The 26,279-nt window shown below is 39.8% G+C and overlaps 1 protein-coding gene across 3 annotated transcripts in view; it reads left to right on the top strand.

Moving 5' to 3' along the window:
• Positions 1–26,279, top strand: part of GRIP1 (glutamate receptor interacting protein 1) — a 338,518-nt gene that overhangs the window by 218,856 nt on the left and 93,383 nt on the right. For 2 of the 3 annotated variants that reach the window (XM_025403428.1, XM_025403429.1), the window contains exons 8-12: positions 2,184–2,331; positions 4,542–4,711; positions 12,041–12,196; positions 22,103–22,289; positions 22,878–23,023. In XM_025403428.1, the coding sequence (XP_025259213.1) occupies positions 2,184–2,331; positions 4,542–4,711; positions 12,041–12,196; positions 22,103–22,289; positions 22,878–23,023 (807 nt within the window). Of the gene's footprint in view, positions 1–2,183; positions 2,332–4,541; positions 4,712–11,270; positions 11,427–12,040; positions 12,197–22,102; positions 22,290–22,877; positions 23,024–26,279 lie in introns of all 3 variants that reach the window. The other variant, XM_025403427.1, reaches the window with a different exon arrangement.

The following is a 26,279-nucleotide window of genomic DNA, read 5'->3' as shown; positions in this document are numbered from 1 at the left end:
CTGAGACGCATGAGGTGCAAACTACCATTGCACATAGGCACGGGGCCCACTCACTGAAAACTCCCAGGTGAGAGTAAGGCAGGACGCACGATGACCAGGTGAGACTCTGGAGAGAAACAAAGCAGCAAATGAGGGAGAAGGAGAGAGAGAAGCCAGGACATTGTCATTGGTCCTAGTCTGATGTCAGGAGATCAGGGAAATTAATACAGCAAGGTGAGTGAGAGCAGAGAGTAGCATCCACCATAGTTAGGTTCATGGGCAAATCAACCGTAGGATCTGGGGTAGTTGTAATACCCCAGAGCCAAAAACTCTTAGTAGATTAAGACCTTTGGCTTCTTGCAGATATTATTAATGAAACTCTGCTTGCTCTGGAATTGACAGGAAGAGGTATAGGCCCTAATGATCTCTTAACCTTTTTAAGGACTAACATTTCAATCTTACCAGTCAGGAAACATGGTGTTAATACATGCAAGAATCCTTAGCACTGGATATGCATGTTGTTGACCTGGATATTGTCATCTTTACTTTAAGAAATAATTTATCTCAAACTGAAGATGGCTCTCTCCCATGGACCTTTCAGCTTTATGACTCAATGCATATTACCTGAGCTTCAGCAATCAGAATACAGATTTCCTATTTCACTATATCTGAGTGGGGCCTTGATGATAAAGATGTTCTTACAGAAAGGCAAAATTGTATTAATGGAGTGTCAAACATCAGAACAGTCGAAAATTAGAAAAGGATTACAGACCCAATATGCAGTGTTGAAAAATGAGATGACTCAAAGGCTTGAGGTCATAATATAGCAATAATGAAAATATCCTATATGTGTAACAAAGTGCTTTGTTCATTGGTTTGGTTTTAATAAACATTGTGGAAAAGATATCATTTTATAGGTAAGCAAGCAGGCTTAGAAAGTTTTAGTATTGTTAATTGTCAATTTTGTCAAAATACAATAAAAAGACAGTTTTAGTAACTGGTCTTGTCTTAGATACCATGACACAAATATTGTGAAAATGGGAATTGAATCCAGATGTTTTAATTCCATGTCCCAGACTCTTTCCCTTGTGTCGTGTGGCTCTTCTGAGCTTTAAGCAACATCATGAACTTTCTCATTTGTTCATGCATTCATTCTACAACTATTAGTGGCATACCTCCGATGTGCTAATCATTATACCAGGCACTGAGAATGGTGTGATTGACAAGACATAGTATCTGCCTTCAAGCATGCTTACAATCTGCCAAGGAACACAGGCACATCATCCATACTGGCCACTATGAACCAGTGAAATGTATGCTACAACAGCAGGAATACAGCAGACTGTAGAAGCACATGTGAAAGTCATCTTACCAAATTACGACTTAGGCTTCCCAAGGAATTCATGTTGGCATTGAGTCCACGAATGTTAGAAGGAGCTGAAGGAACAAAGAATGTTCCAAGTCAAAAATAAAGCATATATGAAGTTATGCTTGAGAGGGAGGTGATCCTAAGTGAGTTCCAGAGGAGGGAAAGACCCCAAAACTTTACAAATTCAACTTAGTGGACCATTCCTACTACTTGGCTAGAGACATCATCCATCCATCCATTCTTCCAATCATCTATCTACCCATCCATTCATCCTTCCATCCATCTTGTCATTCTTTTATTTATCCACCCACTCATCCTTCTTTCCTTTCTCCCTCCTTTCCTCCCTCCCTTTCTTTCTTCCTTCCTTCCTTTCTTTCTTCCTTCCTTCCTTTCTTTTTTATATCCATCCTTTCATCCATTCATTCATCTATCCATCTATTTATTCCTGGTAGGTGCTAAGATATTGATTGAATTAAGTAATTAATTTAAAAAACTTTTACTGAAAGACCTAGTATATGCTAGGCATTGTGCCAAGCACTGTGGAGGGGATAAAGATACAAGAGATATTATCCCAAGTGACATGAACCTTAAAATCTCATTGAAGAGATGAACATTACACATACATTAATACAGTACAAGCTGAATGGAACAGGTGTGTTAAGAGGTGCCCTATGAATTTATCATTGCCTGTGGGGATATTATATGGAGGGAAATGTAAGTATCAGTGATAAAACTAACAAGCTAATATCAAACTGAATATTCTTCATCTTTTTCTTTTATGTCTTTGCTTATTTGTTTTATTTTGTTTTGTTTTCTGAAATTTGTTCTTTGACAGATTCTGTGGCAACAGCATCCGGGCCACTACTAGTTGAAGTTGCCAAAACTCCTGGTGCCAGCCTTGGGGTTGCCCTAACTACCTCGATGTGCTGTAACAAACAAGTCATTGTCATAGACAAAATCAAATCTGCAAGTATTGCAGACAGGTAAGTATTGTAGAAAGTGCCTACTTTTCCACCAGGCGTGGTGGCTCATGCCTGTAATCCCAACACTTTGGGAGGCTGAGGCGGGCGGATCACCTGAGGTCAGGAGTTCGAGACCAGCTTGGCCAACAAAGTGAAACCCCATCTACTGAAAATACAAGAAATTAGCCAGTCGTGGTGGCAGATATCTGTAATCCCAGCTGCTCAGGAGGCTGAGGCATGAGAATCACTTAAACTCAAGAGGCAGAGGTTGCAGTGAGCTGAACCATTGCACTCCAGCCTGGGCAACAAGAGCAAAACTCCATCTCAAAAACAAACAAACAAAAAAAAAGTGCCTCTTTTTCAAAAGTGCATGTGTGCAATTTTAAGTATATATAAACACATATGTACACACACTTGTGATACACATATACACATGCATAGACACATACACATACACAAACACACACACAGTTCTCTTGCCAGTTTATACAGGTTTCACACAGAGAAGCAAGTTACTGTTGTAGGGCTTAAAAATTCACCTATGTGTCAGCCACCCCATAATGTCACTTCACCTCATCCAGATGTTTGGTGGTTTGGTGTGGCCTTTAGCCACCAAAAAAAAAAAAAAAAAAAACAAGCAACTAAGCAAGTTTTCTTGCTGTGTCGTAGGGCACTAGCCTGTTCTTGATGTAGGGTAACGGAGTAGATCTTTATTAAACCCCGTGCAGAGCAGTGATGGGTTTTCCTGAATTGTTGACAATTAAATCCTGCTACCATAAAATCTGATTTCTTTGTTTCTTAAATAAATAAAACAATACTTTTTAAAATATTTTTTACCTAACTTGAAAAAAGTCCTATACTCTCATAGCATGTAAATCTTAGGATTTTACAACCTTCGAGGGTCTCTTAAAATATTATTCGCTTCAATGCTACAATAAAAATGAAACTTCATGTTTCTAATTAATGTTTTATACTTGCAAGGTAAAAGGGGAAGGAAAAAAAGACTACCTTTCCATCTAATAAATTATTTTACAGCTCCTGGTAAGAAAAACCTCATCTCCCATAGCTAAAGCACTCCAAGTGCAAAAAATGTGGAATTACGTTTTTAGTTGGAAGAGATGACTTGAAATGCTTTTGTCTTGAGAAATAGACTATTCACACTGGGAATTTATAGATATACTGCACCTGAATGACCAGTCTCCCCTGTATGTTTCCAGCCCTCTTCTCTATGTGCCCCTCAACCTGCCTGGAAAACCTCCAGCCATGGTGCAGTGAACTGCAGCAACCCCCAGTAGTGTGGTCAGTCTATAGCTCCACTGTGGTCTTACCTGACATTCAGTCCTTATCAGTGACAGCCATTGATCCAGGGGTGTTCTCCAGTTCAGTGGCGCAGAGTGCTTTAATTTTCTCCCTCTGTTTTTTCGCATTCTGCAGGGGGTAACCAGTTTAAGGAGCTGTTCATTTGACTGGTATGTGGAGATGCTGATGGCTGTGCCAACTTTTCTCAACTCATCCAGTAGCCAGCTCTTGAGCTCAGCAAGATGTAGCAGCCAGCCCCTTCCCTGCCCCCATCTTTCCCCTTGACTCACCATGCAGGCCTGGTTTTATTACTCACTTGACTCCTGCATAATTTCTACCATTATCAAGAGCTTTTACACTAATACTTGTTCAACTCCAGAATAATGTAATAATAAAGAACTGGTGATCTTGGAGCTTGTGTGAGGATTCCAAGGAAGTATTACTGAAATCGCGCCAAGTTATTTTTCTTCACACATAAAATAGACCCTATTCCAATTCTGAGAGTCATGTTTGAGATTACGAAGATTTACCAACTCATGTTTACAGATAGAAATGCCTAGAACAAACAAACACAGACAAAAGTCCAGGGGAAACATTTTCCTGTTTTTCCCTTTCCTCTTGCTCACTTTCCCTCAACTTTCCACACAAGCACTCCAAAATAACATTTTTTTTTTTTTTTTTTTTTTTTTAGAGAAGGACAAGAGAAAACATTTCCTTGAATTTTTCTGTATTTTCCACAAGGTTTTACCTCCTTATTCATATTCAAGGTACTTAAAATTTGACAGATGGTGTTTCCTATAACACTCAAACTTTTCTTTCTTTTTTTTTTTAAGTAATTGAAAACTGTGTGAAAGTTTAACTATGAGATACATGAAAGTCAGATTCCAAAGAGGTAGGCACCACCTCTTACTGAGTATTTCTCCTTTCCGTAGATGTGGCGCATTGCACGTGGGAGATCACATCCTCTCCATCGACGGGACCAGCATGGAGTACTGTACACTTGCAGAAGCAACCCAGTTCCTGGCCAACACCACTGACCAGGTCAAGCTTGAGATCCTTCCCCATCATCAGACACGGCTGGCCCTAAAGGGGCCCGACCATGGTGAGATATCTACCTGGATCAAGCTCTTTCTCTGGCCCTCACAGTGTTGCTCCCTCTAGCAGAGTTACTTTTTTTTTTTTTGAGACGGAGTCTCACTCTGTCCCCCAGGCTGGAGTGCAGTAGCATGAGCTCAGCTCACTCCAACCTCCACCTCCTGGGTTCAAGCCATTCTCCTACCTCAGCCTTCCGAGTAGCTGGGATTACAGGCATCCACCACCATGCCCAGCTAATTTTTGTATTTTCAGTAGAGACAGGGTTTCACCATGTTGATCAGACTCATCATTTCTTTTTAAAACAAGGTTGTGTTTGTTTACTCAAATTCATCTTCCAAAGTCTTTTTTCCAAGCCACACATAATTTACTTGAAACCATAACATCAAGGAAAAAATTTTCAGGCTAGTGCTATTTAGTATTTTTTTCTTTACAAAGTCTTTGGTGCAAATTGAATGTGCAGAGAAGGCAAATAATTTGACTTCCTGGTATTCATTTTGAATTTCCAGTCTAGATGAAGGCCAACGAAGGCAAATAGTAAAACTCTCACTTAAAAATAAATAAGCAAAGTGGATTTTGATGGCAGAACCTTCAAATATTTGGCAGGAATCAGAGGGAACCAGTTATGTGAAGCATTAGTTTTCAATATATTTTGTCTTTTGCCAGTGTAGTTTTTTTCTTAGGATAGAGAACAACCTGCGTGACCAAAAATCTTGTCTGGGAGAATCAGAATATTTGACTCCATTTATTCAATAAAAAGTGTCAGCTGAAGGTATCTGCATTTTCACTCCCTTGAAATTCACGGATACATTTGCCAAGTGTTTACACCATCTACCTAGGCATCTTTAGGCAAAACCTGGTACGAGATAGGGGTCTTTGAGCCCCAAATCAAATGAAGTCAAGTTCTCCAGTAGGATCTTTGTTCCTACTCCTTCTCCTGCCCTATTCCTTAAACCAAACAGCATTCCTTTGTACTCCTTGAAATTAGAGGCCTCACTAGTATTGTCAGGGTGGCCTGAAGGAGGATAATGCATTTCTGTATGTTTAGACACCGTGCAGTTTTCTCTGAAATTGAAATTTTGCTTATAAGGGGGTCATTTGTATTGTGTCTCCCACCTTCTAAAACGCACTGTACTTCTCCACAGTCTGGAGTGGGGGGAAAGAGGGACCAGATAATTTTCATACTAAATCAGTCAGCTGGATGTAACCTTTTTAATTAAATGGAGCTTAGACAGCCCTGAAGCTAATGAAAATCTCTAGTACAACATTACCCTTATCAGATTTTAATTTTACACATTGGAGTAGAGAAATGGTGCAGCATAGGCAGGTTATGAAAAGAAAATCAGCATCACAGTATTGGAATAGAAATGCAAACAGCCGTGGGAAGGTGCTGTTCACAAGGATGCACACCATTCCTATCAGGAGGCCCCGTGGGCCCTTCCTGCACTCTGGCAGAGAGGAGAGATTTCTGAAGCTGTTTAAGTTTCTTTAAATTAACTGGCAGTCATCACTGGATTTGAAGCACAGTAGCCATAAGAATGCACACTGTAGTGCTCTCTCAGCATGGGGTTTTGCTTGCTAAATTCTGGTATCAGCGAATCGGAAATGCATACCACACCCTTTTAAAATGTTAGCGTCTTTAGCAACTTCTTTTATTTTTCTTTCGTTGGCCCTATATATAATTCATAAATAATTCAAATGTTTTCAGCTCATGGAATATTAAACTTTTTAACCTGCCAAAGCAACTTAAGATTAATTTATGTACTAAAATATATGGACTAAGAATGAATTTTGCCTTTATTGTGGAAAACCTGATGTTGTTTGTGTTGCAGGGATAGGAAGCTGATAGAAGTTTAAGTAATTCCAGCTTCCACTTCTGACTCCATCATCTACATTTACTGAAAGTTGTTCACTGTCTTTCTTATCAAGCAGGGATTTCCTCTGTATTGCACATGAAAATCAGACTTGCATTTCTAAGAGGAAATACATTTTGGCTCCTAAACATAATTAAATCATGGTAAAGAAGAAAAACAAACACAAAATTATTATTATGTTTACAATTCTCAAATTTACATTTCTGACTAATGGAGTTTTACATAGTTTTACCCTTTCTCCACAAGAAAGTTCTGATTGTTTTTTTCAAGATCTCTGATGCCTGAACAGTGTGTCTCTCAACACACTTCCCAAATTTCCAGGTTTTGTTAGCAGCAAAGCATACACCAAAGAGTTTTCAGGGCAATGTAGAAATGAATATCTCAACTTGGAATAAGAGATTAGCTATGCCTTTCACTGATATATAGCAGCATTAAAGAAGGTGACAAAAAAATGAGTTTTCAGTGACATTAGAAATTGTTCCCACTGAGGGTTTTCAGGAGACATAATTGGATTGAAGGAAACTGACATTTTGGAAAGGAAAATGTGACCAGAGTCACTAGACTCAACACATTTAGTACCAGGAGGACCTTCCATTTGAGAGCTCTAGGGCTACCACTGGAGCCGCTGTGGTCTGCTCTCTGGGACATCCTGAACAGAGCAAGAGGCTGCAATTAGAGAAGAAAGAAAAGTAACTTCTGTGGTCATATATCTCTTGAGACTACAGTAGTGATGTCACCATGAAATGATACACAAACCGTAATATTTTAAATGTGTTGTTTTCTTATGCATAAAAAGGGACTTAGACATACCCATAGGAAGAGGTGGTATGTCTGGTGGCTGAAGTGGGGACTTTAGGATCACATGTCCAGAGCTTCACCTCTGACTCCACCACGTGGGGCCTTAAGCAAGTTACCCAACTTTTCTATACCTCAGTTGCTTCATCTGTAAAATGGGGGTCATAATAATACCTGCCTCAAAGGAATATTCTGAACATTATCTGAGCTAATCGATCAAATAGCACCTAGCACAGTGCCTAGTATATAAGTACTTAGTGAAAGTAGGCTATGATTATCGGCAGTATTAAATGAGAGAGTGTCTATAAGTGCTTTTTGTAAGATGATAGGACATGCTAAAAATGTAACATCTTATTATTAAACTCTGGAAATACTTGCCTATCAAGTATACCACTGTAAAACAGAAAACATTTGGAGTGTACATTCAAAATAGGCAGCAGCTGTCTTCTTTGTCCTACATTATTTGTTCAACACCTTTTGCATTCATCATCCATAGCATATAGTTTTGTGCACTATCTTATTTTTGTCTCTTAATTATTTTATACGTGTGAAGATTTAATCCCCAGTAATAATTCAAGATCAGGGTAAAGGGTATGACCTTTAACCTGCCTGCAGCAATTGGCACAGTCTGGGGAAGCAATAGGTGGTAAATAATATCTTCCTTATTGACTTATTAATTGTGCTTGGCAGTCCTAACAAATGCCCAGTAATTTTCAAAGCTCTCAGTGAAGAAGTGGGTCAAAAGGTGGGTGTAGAATCCCAAAGTGCATTCACTGTACCCTGGCTTCATTTGAAACAGATGGTACTTTGTGAAAAGTACGCTAAAGTGTCTGTGGTTGTAAATTGGCCAGACCCAGTAATAACTGCATCTTGCTAAAATGTCTTCCTGTATACCCAAAGTAGAATGAGGATGGTGAGACAAAATCCGTTAGGGACATCCTCTGCAATAAATACTCTTTTATCTCAAGGAAAATGCTGCTGCAGTGTTCACATGGACACTCTGGCTGATATTCCCGTTCATTTATGCATTTGTTCATTCATTCATATATTAATCATTATATACTAGGCACTGTTCTAGTTGCTAGAATATATTTAATGAGCAAGACAGACAAAGTATATCCCTACTCTTATAGAATTCACATTCTAGTATAGACAAACATTAAAAATATATTAAATAAATAAAGCTGTTTGAGACAGCAATAAGTACCATGAAGAATGTAAAACAATAATGAGATAGCACGGGGAGGGCAGCTCCTTCAGCCAGGGAGATCAGCAACAACTTCTCTGAGGAGGTGGCACCTCGGGTGAGACCTGAATGATGAGAAGGAGGCAGTCATACAAACAACTGGGGAAAGAATAGCAAGTGCGAAGGCCTTGAGGCAGGAAGGAACCTGACTTGTTCTAAGAGTACATATAAGATCAGTATGGCTAAAATATACAAATGTTGGGGAGAGTGATATGGATGAAACTAGCGAGATAGGCAGGGGCTGCATTTGATTCTCTTTGTAATAGTTAGCTATTCAGGCTGGGCGCAGTGGCTCACGCCTGTAATCCCAGCACTTTGGGAGGCCAAGGCGGGCAGATCACCAGAGGTCAGGAGTTCGAGACTAACCTGGTTAACATGGCAAAACCCCATCTCTACTAAAAAATACAAAAATTAGCTGGGCGTGGTGGTGGGTACCTATAATCCCAGCTACTGGGGAGGGTGAGATGGGAGAATCGCTTGAATCTGAGAGGCAGAGTTTGCAGTGAGCTGAGATTGCACCATTGCATTCCAGCCTAGGCGTCAAGAGTGAAATTCTGTCTCAAAAAAAAAAAAAAAAAAAAAGTAAGCTATTCAAACAGGAGTAGCATGATCTGACTTACGTATTTAGAAGGCCACCCTAACTGTGTTGTGAAAGGTGGGTATGCAGGAGATGAGTTGCGGAGCCACGTCTGAAGGTGTTACAGTGGTCTAGATGAAGGAGGTGGCAGCTTGAATTAGGAAAGTGGAGAGACGGGGGAATCCAAACCACAAACAAAGCAGTTGAGTAGAAGGAGCAGGCCAGATGGTTTAGGGCAACAAAATTATAGTGGCTATGAAAGTTTCTGCTGCAGATTTCTGAGAAATTCTCTAAACTTAAATGTCCAGTGAGTGAAATTTGTTGAGTGAAAGATAAATTTATTTCCTTTAAAAGATACTTTATTGTTAGCACATAGATGGAAAAGTAGACAAATCAATATACTCTGAATTCATTTGTTTTTCTTCTGTGTACCAGCACCATGCTAAGCACCGTATTTGCCTAATTCTCAGTATCCCTGTGAGGTAGATGATTTCATGATCTCCATTTGACGTTTGAGGAGATCCAGGTTTAGAGTGGCTGAGTAGCCGGCCAAAGTCATACAGAGAGGAAGGGCTGGAGGCAGAGCTGAAACCCACGTCTGCTTCACCCCTCAGTGATCTGTCCATGCTAGTGCTTTTTTTTCATGTACTGTTTCATTGTAGAAAGGATGCGAATTGACCAATTCAACTGGCATCACAGTTGATATAACTTAAGTTCTTTTCTAAATGACCCCTCTTTTCAATGCATAGAGTATTTCACCTCTCTACATATTCACATGTAAGACACCTAACACCAGAATCATCAAAGTAGAAGGAGATATAAATGCATATGTTAAGCCAGGCCTGGTGGCTCATGCCTGTAATCCCAACAACTCAGGGCTGAGGCGGGAGGATCACTTGAGACCAGCTTGGGCAACATAGGCAGACCCCCATTTCTACACAAATAAAAAATGATAAATTAGCTGGGCATGGTGGCATGGGCCTGTAGTGCCAGCTACTCAGGAGGCTGAGGCGGGAGGATTGCCTGAACCCAGGAGTTCAAGATTACAGTGGGCTATGATCACACCATGGCACTCCAGCCTGGGTGACACAGGAAGACCCCACCTCTAGAAAAATAAAATAAGTTCATATGTTATTTTTAGTTCTTTAAGATTATTAAATGAAAAACTTCATATCAGACATAAAAACAAACATTATGTTGCTCATATTTCAGAACACTGGGTGGAATATCAAATCTTAACATTGAAACTGGAATGGAAACGTGATAAAGATTTTCTAAAACATAAAAGGGATGCCAATTTCAAATTTTAATAAAGTTTATTTCAAACTTATTTGATAAAGTTTGAAATAAACTTTATTAAAATTTTATGACATCAAGGAAATATAAAAACATGTGAAATATTTTAATAATTATTTCTAATATAAATATGCTTTTTCAAAAAATCATAAAATATAGAGACTTTCATCTTCTCCTTATTAGATGGGATGCAGATAAGATTCTGATACTGATAGATGATTAGAGTGGTTTATTGTTGAGGAAAATGAAGTCCAAGTGATGGATTGTAGTGCGATTAAAATGTCAGAGCAGTAAATTCTGATGTGTGACTAGTAAACCACTTGAATCATGCACTGATGTGATTTATTGCTCCTCCTTTTCTTTTTCTCAAAACAAGTGCTACTAACTGACCAAGATTTGCAAATCTTTAATTACTAATTGTGTGCCATAGATCTTTGAGGGGCTGACTTTTAAGTTAAAAAAAAGAAGTTTTTAATCTCTGCTGCAAAGCAGCGGGGGAGATTAGAAATTGATTGAGTAGTCATCTTAAAAGAAGAAAAAACGAGCTGAGGAAAGATATGCATTATTCTTGGGAAGATGAAAAGTTTACATCCTTTATGTTAATCATCTATTTTGCTGACCACTGAGAAAAGGGCAAAGCCAAATAGATTTGTTTTTATTTGCAAGCAGCTTTGTTTTTTGTTATACTTTTAATTTGGGCAATTCAGTTACTTTTCCTCTTTTTTGGTTCTTTGTTTTTGTTTGTTTGTTTTTATTTCTCATCATCCCTTCATATGGGCAGTGAAAATTCAGAGGAGCGACAGGCAACTTACCTGGGATTCCTGGGCCAGCAACCACAGCAGCCTCCACACCAACCATCACTATAACACGCACCACCCTGACCATTGCAGAGCACCAGCCCTGACACTCCCGAAAGCACCTCCTCCAAACAGCCCTCGTAATGTTCCCTGCTTTCTCCTCCTGGTCTTTTATTTCAATTATGTTTTTCTCACTCTTTCCTTTTGGCTTCATGGGTGTTGTTTTTTTCTGTTTCTTATAGCAGCAATGTATCATTTCTGACATCTCCTAGGTTTTTTTCTTTTCCATCAGAAAGCATTTGTTGTTAGCAAAGGATGTAAATGTTCAGAATGCTTTATATGTGGCTGAGGAAGTAACAATTCAGAATATTATACAGAGACAATGTTCTCAGGTCTTCTTTGTGTATGTGGAATCACTTATGAAATTCATGTCAGAAAATATCCATGAAAATGAGATTATGTATTTGATGCATTGAGTTGTTCACAGACAAAGTTGTTCTTTTGTTTAAAGCAATTCTCATAGAGTCTCTTTGTGTTCCCATGAGCTTATAAAGATCCTGCTGCCCCTTAGCATTTGTAGGCTCTTGTAAAGCATTGTCTCATGCTCCTGAGGGCTGTCCTCTGTCTGGCTAGAGTCCTTTCTAGCCATTGCTATGCATCATATGTGTCTTTCTGGATCGTTACTGGTTGGCAAGTGTGGCGGGCTCACACTCCACCTGAGAGTGCTCTGTGCAACATCTTCGCTCTCTTGCAGCAGCTTTGGTGTCTTCATCCTTCTCTCCTACCTCCATGAGTGCATACAGCCTGAGTTCCCTGAACATGGGAACTCTACCTCGAAGCCTCTACTCCACCAGCCCACGTGGAACCATGATGAGGAGGAGACTGAAAAAGAAAGACTTCAAAAGCTCATGTAAGTGAAATAACAGCCAATGGCATTTGACCTGGAAAAAAACCTGTGGGCATTGGAACCTTGGAAATATTGAAATTGTGGGAAGAGTGTTTCACAGTTGCCTAAGTGATCAGGTAGATGCTGAGCAGCTAACAGCTCTGTGCCAAAGACCATTGGCATGATACCCAGTATCTGTTTGGCAATGACTGCACCCCAATATAACTTCAGACTGAATTCATTCATACTACCTTTGCCTACAACTTTTTATTTGAGATTTGAGATTTTTCTTACTCTTTTGATGTCATAACATACCCAAAGGTATGATTTTTCCTTTAAGACTCCTTGTATTATATTCTGGGTAACTTTGGACATGAAACCTTTGTTCTTAGTTTCTTACTCACTCTAAAGAAATTTTGTGAAAATGATGCTCCCCTTTTGATAAATATAAGATTCTCATGCATTCATTTAATGTTATCATAAATTTCATACTAAATTATATTTTGTTACCCTCCTCCCCAAAACAATGATAAATATGAACATCCCTTTTTAAACTGTATCTCATTCCCCAAGACTCCAATACTTTTTCCAGAAACCTACCCCACTGGTAGTCACTGATCTAACATATATTTCCTTTTTTTCTTTTTTTTTTTTTTTTTGAGACGGAGTCTCGCTCTGTCTCCCAGGCTGGAGTGCAGTTGCGCGATCTCAGCTCACTGCAAGATCCGCCTCCCGGGTTCACACCATTCTCCTGCCTTAGCCTCCCGAGTAGCTGGGACTACAGGCGCCTGCCACCACGCCCAGCTAATTTTTTGTATTTTTAGTAGAGACAGGGTTTCACTGCGTTAGCCAGGATGGTCTTGATCTCCTGACCTCGTGATCCACGTGCCTCAGCCTTTTAAAGTGCTGGGATTACAGGCGTGAGCCACCACGCCCGGCCTAACATATATTTCTTATTGCCCACTCCAGTCTGAGGAAGATTGGAAGGATGCTCAGTTTTACAATAAGCATCCTAAAGTCATGGAATTTCAACTATGAGTCTTGTAAAAATGATCTGGACAGCCAAACACGATATACACTAAGCAAGACTAGGAAGATGTGGCTGGCTACTTGCTTTCGATAGTGGTTGTCTGAACAGAGGGGAAAAAAGGTGATTGAATGCCTTAAAAAGAAAGAAATACAAATCACTCCTACATTTATCATTTCTGTTAGAGAAGATCATTCTCTCTCATCATGATCACATAACTTGTGGAAGAAGAAAACACTAACCTTTCTAACTAGACCTAACCATAGTCTAGAGAGTCTGTTTCTTGTCCTGTATCCCTTTTGATGGCCATGATTATGATTCCTACAAAGAAATTTAAAGAAGATGGGATCTCTTCCTGTGCTCACCATGGGAATAAAAATAAGGAACATCCTTAAGTTACCTAAATAAAACCAAAGCCAGTTACTTCACAGCTGGTATGGACTTAACTGGCTTTTCAGCTTGTTTGCAAGAGATTCATCTCCCCAGGAGGATCTCTATCCAGTCTCACCAGGGCCACCCTAAGTGCCCAAGACCAGCCATCACCCACACTGGGAACTAGTTTCTTCATGACACAGGAACCTGAAGGTTTCCCTACAGTGAACTCCATTCCAAAAGACAGGGTCACCACTGTGGTTTGTACATGATTTAGACTTGCATGTATACTTTACATATAAGAAGATTTGTCAACTTTGGTATATGAAAATGATAGTAAAATTGAAATGGAAACTGGAAGATTGAATTTAGTCAAAATGAGAACAAAGTGCTCTTAGAGTCCCATATGTTTTTTAGTTGACACTAGAGTAAATTATTTACTCCTGGAAGAAACTAGTTGAATGCAATATAGTGAACTGGTTATAAGCCTAGACTCTGGAACCAGGCTACCTGGGTTCCATCCCAGCATCATTACCTTCTAGCTGTAGGACCCTGAGCAAGTTCCATAAACTCTATGCCTCAACTGAAAGTAGGGAAAATCACTTCATTGGGTAATTGTGAAGATTGCATGAGGTATGCCTTGACTGAAAATATGAAGAATTACTTCATTGGACAATTGAGATTACATGAGATTGCATATGTATATGTGTTTTAGAACAACACCTGGTAAATAGTAAGCACAATTTAATTGTTAGCTATTTTGAATAGTTTGTGTTAACTATCATCTGCCTAAATCTGAATTATCACGTAAGAACATCTCTTAACATTGCTCTCAGAGCTTAGTGTTTTTCACGAGGGGTACATTTTGGCCTAATACATAGGTCTTGAGTCTTCCATATAATGCCTTCAGGGTTCGTGGTGGTTATTAGTATATGAATTTTTTTTACAGATAATGACTTTGTGTGTAGTACTCCTCAGTGACAAAAATAGGCTAACAGCCCTCAGCAGGGAAGAGCAATTAAAATGAATTTATTAGTGTTCCTACTTCTGCTTCAAAGACTAGTATTTGTGTTAGGGAAGACTTGCTATGTTGATTAGGGACATTACTGAATACAAACGAATAATGTTTGGCTATCTCAGGTTAATATTTACATATCTTAAATTTTGTAGTAGGAAACAAAGCTGAGGCAGCGCTGTCACTGATATGCATAACCAACTCATAAATTCTCACTTGAATCAGGACATTATTCTTCAACATGTTAGAAATATAAACAGAAATGTGTTTCAATACATTTCTAGTTGTTTGTGTTTGCTGTAGACATTAGCCACTAGAGCACCACTCACAATATACATACCAGAATGTTTATAAATGTGTCTCAGGAGATCATACATTTTACATTTTATTCAAACAATAAATTCCAAATGCTATGAACTTTTATTCACACTTCAAAAAGACCTGAAAAAATGATAGTGTTGCAAAGGTTTTTGTTTTTTTGTTTGTTTTGTTTTGTTTTTTGTTTTTTAATGAGGATTTTTTTCTTTTATTGCACAGGTTTGGTATGGTCACATTAGATGTAAAGGTCTTCCCAAATAACTGATAATAAAAGTTTTATTGCCACTCTTACTATACCATGGTTTATTTCCACCACTTTATTTATGTCTTTATCCTTTACCACCATTTGCTGCCCCCTTTGTAATGCTTATGTTTCTATAGCAACCAGGCCAATTGTGTAGATGGTGAATCATGGCAAAAGTCACAAATACAATAAAAAGTCCCTTTGCTGTATTGGTGATGACTTGAGGCCGGAGCTTGCAAAACAGAAAATTCTAATATGTGTTTCCAATGTCAAGGAAGGAGATGCCCAGAAAAAAAATGAAACCTTCTCACGTGAAAATTAAAACATTCTATATCACTGATCAAAGAGGAAATACACGAAGTCTGTATATAGCAATGTGTTATAAGTATTAAAACAGGAAGGTGTCATGTTTGTTTCATAGGGAAAATAATGAATACAGCACACATTAGGCTTTGACGAGTGTCACAAAGCCCTGGAGGCATGGCCAAGCCAAGTCATAGAGGGAGCCCTCTCATCTCCTCTGCTGGAATCTTACTGCCCTTTCCCTGGCTGCCTGTGCTGCCTCTTTTTCTGCCAAAGAGGCCAAGTCTCCTTCCAGAACCTCATCATCTCCCTGTAACAACAGCGTGGCTGAGCAACAGATCTAGCTAGTTTGCCGTGCTTTCTGTTCCCCGCCACTGTACCCTGGGCCAGCATAGAGACTGTCTCTTCCCAGTCTGCCTGAATTTCAGCAAAGAGTAGAAGTTAGAACACATTTCCAGAATGGTCTTTGCTGCTTTTGTCATCAGCAGTAACTAGAGAGAGTGCCATTGAAAAGAGCTGAAGGAAAGAAAATGAAAAAACCTAACAACTTTTCTGGTCCCTTCCATCGACCTGGGAACAAAGAATGGAAGATAAAGGCAGCTACTGGTAAGCTTTTATAAGTGACCATTCAGGGAGCCCTGGAAGGGGACACCCTAAGAACTGTCCTTACACCCTCATTTGGACAAAGGAGCTGTTGGCCGCCTCTACTGCATTCCTGAACTGGATCACATAATACACATGTGTTGGGTCTATGGCAGGTTGACTATAGTGTGGAACACTTTAGTGAGACAGAAGTCTTAGATTACAGGATCACTAATAAAAACACATTATTCTTTGGGAGGCTGAGGCAGGTGGATCACTTGAGCCCAGGAGTTTGAGACCAGTCTGGACAACATGGTGAAACCCTGTCTCTACAGAAAAAGAAAAAAATACAAAAATCAACCAGGTGTGGTGGCACACACCTATAGTCCCAGGTACCTGGGGGGCTGAGGCGGGAGGATTGCTTGAGCCCAGGAGATGGAGGTTGTAGTGAGCCAAGATTCTGCCACTACACTCCAGCCTGGACAACAGAGTGAGAGCCTATCTCAAAAAAAGAAAAAAAGAAAAAAAAAAAAACAGATTATAGTAATAAATGTTTGGGGTCCTTAGTTCTCTATATTTTTTAAATGCTTCTCATAGCTGATAGAAAATCTTGCAGCCTTCTAAATTAAATAAACATTGGGTGAATTTTTAAACTTTTGGAGGTGTCATTGGCTCCCCCTTCCCTTTACTAGGAAGAATAAGAATTGACAAAAATACAGTCACTCCCTGCAAATCTGAAGAGTTGTGAACAGAACCCTCCATGTAAGAATGGGAATAGGACAGAGCAGGCACGAATCTTGAACACAGCCTCAGCATACACCCGTTAGCAGGATTCAAACATAGGATGTCAGCAATTTAGTCATTTCCATCTCCACCTTGAGGAGTAGACAAGCCTCGGCCAAAGCTGGTAGCTAGTAGCAATGATGACTGAATACCTTGCAGAAGCATCTGCTCCTAGAGAGAGAATTCACCATCCACAGTTTCAAATGACAGGGGAATATGCACCTTCATCTTCTTTTGCTGGTTGACCACATTAATGAAGCAGGATAATCAAGCTCATTTTTTTCTCCTCTAAGTTAATATTGATTTTTTTTCCTTTTGGTTCCTTATCTTTAAATCTACAATTTATCTTTTTCATATCTGGTAATAATTTTCAAAACTTTTATATGTGTAACTAATCAATACATATAATTTCAAATGAAATTTTGCTCTGTCAAATAAAAGATTCCAATATGTCAGAGGACTTTCAGAGTTAATTATAAAATCATAAATTATTTGCTATAATGCTATATGTATAATATAAATTATAACTATATAATTATAAAACCAATACATAATATGTAAATTTATTTTAAATCCTAAATTCAATTTTCTAATAATTTGTATCATCTCAACTTGCCTCCAGATAGAGCTTATAAATTTAATAATATTCATATTAAATTAGTACTTATTTTCAAAACCTTCTAGAAAATAAAATTATTCAACTATCTTCACTGTTTCAAAAAATATAGCAAGTCTTTCTTTTCAGAAGGTTTCACTATATCTAATATAATCTCACCTGTTACTATTAAACTGACCTCTTTTTTTCTTGGCTCTTTCTTAGTGAAGATGGTAAACAGCTGCCTTAAAGTTTCTTAAATAGCTTTTAACACCAATTAAGTAGTCTGATAATCTATATCAAATTGTGATCTCAAATGAAAAAAAAAATTAATGTGAACTTATAAAAGAGTCACAGAAAGTAAAGGATTCCTGATTAAGTCCAAAAAGCTTCACCTAGAAGATAAGTGGAAGTTACCTGCCAAACATGTGATGCTGTAACATGATACTCCCATCTTCTATGAGAAATAACTGGAATGCAACGTACTCTCCAGATCCTTATTGACAGGAAATGGTGTCTCCCAGTGATTTGGTGCCACTGATAGCAAAAATTATGATCTGGAGAGTAATCACAGTACACTCTACATCAGTAAAACCACACCAGAACATGTGATCTAAATTAGTACATGGCAGTCCATGTGTCAGACCTGGCAATTGCAAGCTTCCACCTGTAAGAAGCATAGGGTTGGAGGCTACCTTCACCCCCCACTGCAGGCTATGTTAACCTTAATCCAGCTGCAACAGAATGAGGATGGTGCTTCTTAAGGAAAAGTCAATTTTTTTTTCTTACTCCTGCTAGACAAATGATCTACTTCACCCTCCCTTGCCCCATCAGCTGCAATTACCTGGGTCCTGAAGAATGACTTGTAGTTCCTTACGGTAACTCAGCATCATCTATGAGAAGTATTGTTTCCTAAAAGGAATGTGCAGATGACATCCCAAAACTTGATTCATTCCCCATTTATTCAGCATTGATTGAATGTTCCAGGCACTAAGATTTCAGAGATTAAAAGAGCTGGTTCCAACCTTTCAAGGACTCAGGGTCAGGTGGAGAGAAACAGGCAAATAGAGACCTGATAAATGCTGAAACGGGACCATGTATTAGAAATGTGGAAATATAGAAAAGTAAGTACCTAATTCTGCCTGGATAAAACAGAGAAAGGGACCCAGAGCAAGAGCTGAGTGGCAGAGGGCACAGTATATATGAAGACACAAAAGTGTGTCAAGAGGGCTGAGGCACATGGCACATGAAGGGACCACAGAGAAACAGGAGAGTGGGTTGGCAGGAGAAAGGAACTGATGAAGGGTCCTGTGTACTCTGCTAGAATTGAAAAGTTTGTTCTATAGGAAACAGGGAGCTATTGAAAATTCAAAACGGGGCAGGGATTACCTTTGCATGTTAGGAAGGCTACTCTAGCAGCAGTTGGAGGCTGTTATCATAAAACAAGAGGCAGGGTCACTAGTTAGAAGTCTATCCAGTAATGTACACTGGTGATGATGAGGCCTTGCTCTGTAGTAGTGACAAGAAAAGGAAGAAGATTCACTCAGTTATGAAAACATTGAGGAGCCAACGAGACAGTTTGTAGATGGGATACCCATGGAATAGGGAAATCCATCACTGGAGCGTGACAGAAACTAAGGAGAAAGAGTTGAGAAGATACATGCAGAGTAGATAAGTTGGGGCCTCATTGTATCAGCAAAGTTTATCTGACGGGAGGTTCAGCTGGAAATAATATGTAGGGAATATTGTGCATGTAAGGACCCAGAAATAAGTACATTAGAATAATTCAAATGAAAAATAATGAAAGCCCAAATTGAGGTACTGAAATTAATAAGGGAAAAGAGGATTTTTGTAAGATATATTTCAGTGGCCATCCCGAAAGGATTTAGCAGTGGATAGAATTTGAGACAATGGGGAGTTGTGAGTTAAGGCTACTTTGAGATTTCAAGCCTAGAGAGCCTGTTCACAGAAATAGTAGTGGCAATGAGAGAGGGAAGAGGATTCACTCAATTTTGAAAACATTGGGTTTGAGGAGCCAGTGAGAGAGTGTGTGGATGGGATACCCATCAAGGAGGGAGATCCATTACTGGAGCTTGACAAAAACAAGAGAAAGAGTTGAGAAGATACATGAGGAAGACATATAGGCATGCTGGGAATGAATGAGGGAAAGAATGAGGGTAGAAAAGACTTGGAGGATGGAACTGTGCGCTGGAATGCAGAGGGCGGCAAAGCAACTGGCTGGGACTGAAAAAGTAAGACACTCGAAACAAATCTTCATCAAAACCAAGCAAACAATTTCAGAAAGCAAGGGATGGTCCTAAAGCCAGTCACCAGGTAGAGCAGATGAGGCCATTGATTTTAGCAGTCAGGAAGTCATCGGTGAGAGCAGTTTCGGTAAATGGTGAAGGCGGAAACCAAGTTTTTAGCAGCTTCAGAATCAGTATACATCTATAGACAGAGGTCAGAAAGCTGGGGGAGTGAGTAGAAAAGTTTGGAAAAGAAGCAAGAGAGAAATTTTTTCATGGCACAAAATCATGGGGGGTGGAAAGGGATAGTATTAAAAACACTAACGGGGGAATTAGCCTTGAAATGGAAGGAAGAATACAACCTCCTGTAGTGGGGAAAAAAGGAAGAGGGAACAAATAATGATAAAGAGAAATTGAGGCTAAACAGAATGTTTTTTAAGGAACTCTGGTCAAAGGGTTGCATCTTTTCAGTCTTATAGGAAATGAGGAGTAACGTTTGACCATGATTTAGGGTAGAAACATATGAGACAGATCCTTTGTGGAATGAAATAAGGTGTCAAAATATCACACAACAACTAATTTAAGGGCCTAATAGGATTGTGAATTTGTAGTGACTTTTCCTAGCACTCTTCAGCAACTTAGTAACAGCAGTGGAGTTGACTGGGCATTACCGAAGAGTATAAAATATTAGAGTACAGAAAAAATCCCAAGAGGTTAAAGAATCTTTGAGCCTAGGAGATGCATTATTAAAATGCTCACTAGAAGTCCATGTGGAGTGTGGCGAAAATGATGCCAGCAAAGCCAGTGGGCAAAGACAATGGCTTTCCACCTGCACTTGCCAGATCCCCACATGAGGCCAGGGAAAGCCTCAGGGGTCTCCCATTCCCACATCAACTACAGTAGCTGTTTTTATCTGGAATACAAAGGCGGCCCTTATATGTTTTCATTTTAAGGGGGAAAAATCTGTTGCTAAAATATTGTTGGAAAACCAGTAGACTCAGGAGACAAGTGAGAGGGAATGGGACTGGAAGTCATAAAGAGGAGACAGATTGCAGGAAGTGGGAAAGATGGCTAATAAAGGCTATGTGATCAACAAGGGGGACTTGGATATCAGGATCTTGAAGTCTATTCATTTTGAAGGAAGATGGGGACCACCATAGGGTTCTGCTGGCAGAGAGTGGAAGTAGGGTGGCATTGCAAGGAACTGACAGGGAGAGAGTTGAAGAAGCATAAAGCCAGCTTGCTAGAAGGTTATCACCATAATGTCAAAGAGGCAGAGGACAAGGAAAAGCTACAGGTTAGAGGAGGCAGACTAAGAGGTAAGTCCTGAAGTTATGAAGAAAAGGGGGAGAATTTTGGAAAAGTAGATTATGGGCTTGAAAATGAGACAGAGCAGAAATAAGTACAGAATATGGAATTTTAAATAGGAGTAGTTGAATCAATGTACCATATGTGGAGAGCAAGAATTATGAACCTGTCTTCCTGCCATTTGTAGAGAGAGTAAAAGAAAATGGCTTTTGGAGAGGGTTATGAGGTATATGGTGTCATCAGGTTTTAATTAAAGGGGGCCAGACTCTTTCTGGAGGAAGAGGCAGTGCAGCATAGGACCTGCAGGCAGAGACTGCTCACAGAGAGCACAGGTGGCCCAGCTCCAGTGGGCAGGGCTGAGAGAAAGGCATGGAGGAGTGGAGCAGCCCTTTCATGAGTTGGGAATGGAAACAAGATGGAGACATCTGCTGGAAGGTGTAGATGAATATCAGAGAGATAAATGAAATAGGATAAATAATAGGAAATAAATGAAATACAACAACGTAGACTAGAGACCCAGTAGGAAAGAGCAAGACTGAAGAGAACAAACTCTGAGGGGACAGGAGGAATGTACAGAGTTTAAACAACATCATCGTGCCAATTCAACACTAGATTAAGGAGCAGCACAGCCTCACCACTCCAAGGGTCAGATTTAGATTAATTATTTCTTAAAAGCTGAAGGTAGGATTGTTTAAAAGTCACAAAGCCCAGATGCAAATGGCTAAAGTGGAAAAAAACATGAGACCAGCTAGCTCAACTCCCTTTTTCTTAGGATGTAGACACACAGAGACACAAAATGGCCTACCCCAATGTTCCCCAGCTGGTGTTCAGTGATAGAGCCAGTACTAAAACCCACGTACCCTGACCCTAAGGCCATCCTCTTAAAGCCCCCACAATGATCCCTGGTTTGAGGAGTGGGGAGCCAGGGTACAGGGATACACTGATATTATTATTGAAATGTGATGAATATTGAGAGATTCACTTATCTTTTTCAACTTTTGCTAAACCAGAGGCCATAATTTAACCTCCCACCATTGCCATTAAGTTTTTATGCAGAGACACGATCTATTTTGGAAATGCTGGTATTCCTGTTGCTTGCTCCAACCTAAAGTCAGTATTTTCTGTTTGTTCCTCTAGTGTCCTTAGCCTCCAGCACAGTGGGATTGGCTGGGCAGGTTGTTCACACAGAAACCACAGAGGTTGTGCTGACGGCAGATCCTGTCACAGGATTTGGGATCCAACTGCAGGGCAGTGTGTTTGCCACAGAAACTCTCTCTTCTCCACCTCTGATTTCCTATATCGAAGCTGACAGCCCAGCAGAGAGGTGAGACTCTTTTACAGCATCATTTTCTGCTCTGCGTTTCTGGTACCTGCTATCTTTGAATGGCTAGTGAATTATGAAACATTGCTCAATGTAGGAAATGCAAGATGTGATGAACCCTCTTCTGACAATAAAATTCTATGTTCTTGATCAGGTTTGAAAAGAGTAATGAGCATGGATGCCTTTAACTAGTAGATTTTGTCCATCAAGGGACTAGAAGCTATATTAATTAAAAAGGAGAAAAATTCATAAATAAAACATATCCTGAAGTTCAACTTCAATAGTTTCTGCCATTGGGGAATATACATTCATCATTACTAAATATTGGTTTGGATCAGATTCTAACAATACCATGGTTATGAATTATTAATTACTTCTCTGGGATACTTCAGGATTCCCCTGCTCACAATTATAACCATGAAATGCAACAACATAAGATGTTGAAGTTGACCTATATGATGCCCACAGCATTGAATAAGCAAGACCAAATTATGATGCTATTTTGCAAGGATCAAGCAAGGTAGATTTGACAAGCTCAACTTGGTAATTATTTACTCCATCTACAACCTCTCACATGTGGTTCTAAATTAGATGTGGGGTGCTACAGATTGGAGACAGAGTGATGGCCATCAATGGAATTCCAACAGAAGACAGCACCTTCGAAGAAGCCAATCAGCTCCTCCGAGACTCTTCAATCACGAGCAAGGTCACACTGGAAATCGAGTTTGATGTTGCAGGTATAATCATATCATCGCAAGTCAGTGACAGAGTCAGGAGTGGACTGCATGTGAATTATATTGGTTATGTGGCAGAGAGGAAACTATTGTTTTATATGCTGAACATGCTTTTGTTTAGGAGGTTTGGGGTGTCGTGTCGTTTTGAATTGAGCATTGTTTTCGATTATTCCTTAAAATGTCACCGCATGAACAACTGAAAATAAATGTGACAAATTGAATAATAGCCACAACTACAGAGGCGACAAAAACAAATCATGTGGCCTTCATTCTTTCATTCTTCTGTATACTAGAGAAACCATATTCTTCAGTCAGAGAGACAAGTAAAGCCTCTCTTTGACCCTTCACACTGCAAAGAACACATGAAACTTCTTTTGAGAGCAATGAAAATTCCCTAAGTGTTTTTAAACAAGCCCAGTTGGCAAATAGTTTTTAATGTTAAAGAGAAATGACAGCAGATACTTGTTAAAAATGACAAGGAAGACTTTGTTGGAGACTACTGCAGTAGGGGTCAAGAATATTGCAGTAGGCCAGGAATGGTGGCTCACACCTTTAATCCTAGCACTTTGGGAGGCCGAGGCAAGTGGATCACCTGAGGTCAGGAGTTTGAGACCAGCCTGGCCAACTTGATGAAACCCTGTCTGTACTAAAAATACAAAAAATTAGCCAGGCATGATGGCAGACACCTGTAGTCCCAGCTACTTGGGAGGCTGAGGCCGGAGAATTGTGTTAACCCGGGAGGCAGAGGTTGCAGTGAGCCGAGATCGCGCCACTGCACTCCAGCCTGGGCAATCTGGGCAATGAAAGCAAAACTCCATCTCAAAAAAAAAAAAAAAAAAAAAAAGAATATTGTGGTAGGGGAGAGAGATTGAACCCAACTCCAAATATAGCCAGGGCAGTTGGGAGTTTATAGCCAGTAGACAAAGTGAAGACGGGGGAGTCATTGAATGGAAAATTACTAAAAGGAACTTGATTAAATATCAAAGGTGGAGGGCCAAGGGGATTCTCCCTAAACTGACTCAGCAGATTCTTGCTAAAATTGGGCTCCCAGCCCAAAAACAAGGCATAGTCAAGAAGAGGGCTCCAGGGAACCAAACTAAAGTTTGGTTATAGTCAGAGTCCTGACAGGTGTGTGGATTTTAGAGATTGGTGCTAGTTCCCATTTAAGAAAATTGTCTTCACACAGTGAAAGACTACCTCACAGACCCAATAACCCTTACCAGTTAGTAAAGATATGCTTGTGGACACAGGGATCACATTATTCCAACAAATATTTACTATTTACCATGGGCCAGTTATGCCCCTACACAATGTAGATGTAATAGTAGACAGGAAAGTAAAAAAAAAGCTTATATATTTTTTAAAACTTATATTATATGAAGCTTATATTATAGCAGCATATAGAAAGTTAATTTAAAAATTAACAAATATTGCCAGTGTGGTGGCTTACACCTATAACCCCAGCACTTTCGAGGCCAAGGTGGAAGGATCACTTGAGCCCAGAAGTTCAAAACCAGCCTGGGAAATATAGTAAGACCTCATCTCTTAAAAAAAGAAAAGAAAAGAAAAAAAAGTTGTTTAAGTTAGCCTGGCATGGTGGTGCATGCCTGTAATCCCAGCTGCTCAGGAGGCTGAGTTGAAAGGATCACTTGAGCCCTGGAGGTCAAGGCTGCAGTGAGCAGTGATTGTACCACTGAACTCCAGCCTGGGTGACAGAGTGAGACCCTGTCTCAAAAAAATTAAGTAATTAAAATTAACAAATACAAATTTAGAGAATAAGTGCTCTAAGGAAAATACCACAGGATAAAGGGTTAGAGAATGACTTTAGGGGAGTTAATTTTGTAGGCTGATGCTCTAAGGAAGTGACATTTGGGCAGGGATAAGAAGGCTGAGAAGGGTAAGCCTTGTTTTTCTCAGAAGAGGCATTCTAAGGAGAGGGAGTAGGCAGTATAAAGACCCTAAGCCAAAACAATTAGCTTGCTGGAGAAACAACAAAAAGAGCTGTTCTTGGAACAATTAAGGGAGTTGGGTTTGGATTGGGTTTGGATTTGGTGATGGAGTTGGAGAGGTTAGAGAGACCGAGTAATGCAGTGCCTGGTAAGGAATTTAGATCACATTCCAAGTGTAATGAAGCCATGGAGTATTTTATGTGGACGAGCTAATCTGAGGAATTTTTTAGAAAGAGCCTTCTGACATGGGAGGGGAAAATAGCAGAAGCAGGCAAAACCAGTTTGGAGATTGTGGCAGTTGGACAGGTAAGACATGATAGTGGCCTGACACAGTGGTAGTGCTGGAAGTGGTAACAAATAGTGGAATTTAGGACATGGCTTGACACAGAGCTAATAGCACTTGCTTATGGGTTAGATATGGAAGGTGAGGGAGAAGGAAGAGCATGGATGGCTCTTGAGGTGTGAGGGTGAGCAGTCGGGTAGACAGTGATGTCTTTAGCTGAGAAGACTGGAAGAGAGGAAATTTGGAGATAGGAAAAATAATTCTAGTTTAGAGATGAGTTGGCAAATCCACTGCCAATACTAGAGAAAAAAGACAAGCATGTCTGTTCCTTAATTCAAATGACAGTTATTGAGCACCCGTTACTAGGTGCTAAGCACTGTGCTGTTTTCAGATCATTGAAAGAGAAAATAGAAAGGATCCGTATCCTCCAAGAGTTCAAAGCTAAATAGGAGAGAAAGAGCTGCTGAATGGTAAGAATAGACTTGCCAAATTTGTGTTGCCACTGGAATGCAGAAAGAAGGGCCCAGGAGAGAGTAACGCAGGCATTACCTTTTGGAGCCTAGGATTCGGGGTCTGGGCTGGATAGCAAGACTGAGGAGTAACCAACATGGCAGTGATTGTTAAAGTCATCGGAAAAAAGGAGACCACTAAGGAAAGAGTGGCAGTAAGAAAGGGACTGAGGAGGGGACTCTGCCTGAGGAATACTGAGATTTAAAGGGAAAAAAAATGTGAGTAAATGTGATAAAGGTGCACCTTGAGAAATGGAAGGAGAACTAAAAGAAGGTGGCATTTTGGAAGCCAAAGAAAGAATTTCAAAGCAAAAGTCACTATTGATAGCTTAAAGGTACTATGGAGAATTCAAGTAACATAAGGTAGGAAATGTCCTTTGGATTTGGCCATTAAGAAGAAAGACATTGCCATAGTATAAAAAGATCTGAGAAGTAGGGGCAGAAGTCACATTGCAGTGAGCTGAGGAATGAGTGGAGAGTGATAAGCACAGAGATGCTCTGCTTGCTGTCTGCTTTAG

Source organism: Theropithecus gelada, chromosome 11, assembly GCF_003255815.1.
Source record: "Theropithecus gelada isolate Dixy chromosome 11, Tgel_1.0, whole genome shotgun sequence".
In the NCBI taxonomy this organism is placed as follows: Eukaryota; Metazoa; Chordata; class Mammalia; order Primates; family Cercopithecidae; genus Theropithecus; species Theropithecus gelada.
The sequence above is the reverse complement of the archived record's forward strand: the minus strand, read 5'-3'. Positions and strand labels throughout refer to the sequence as shown.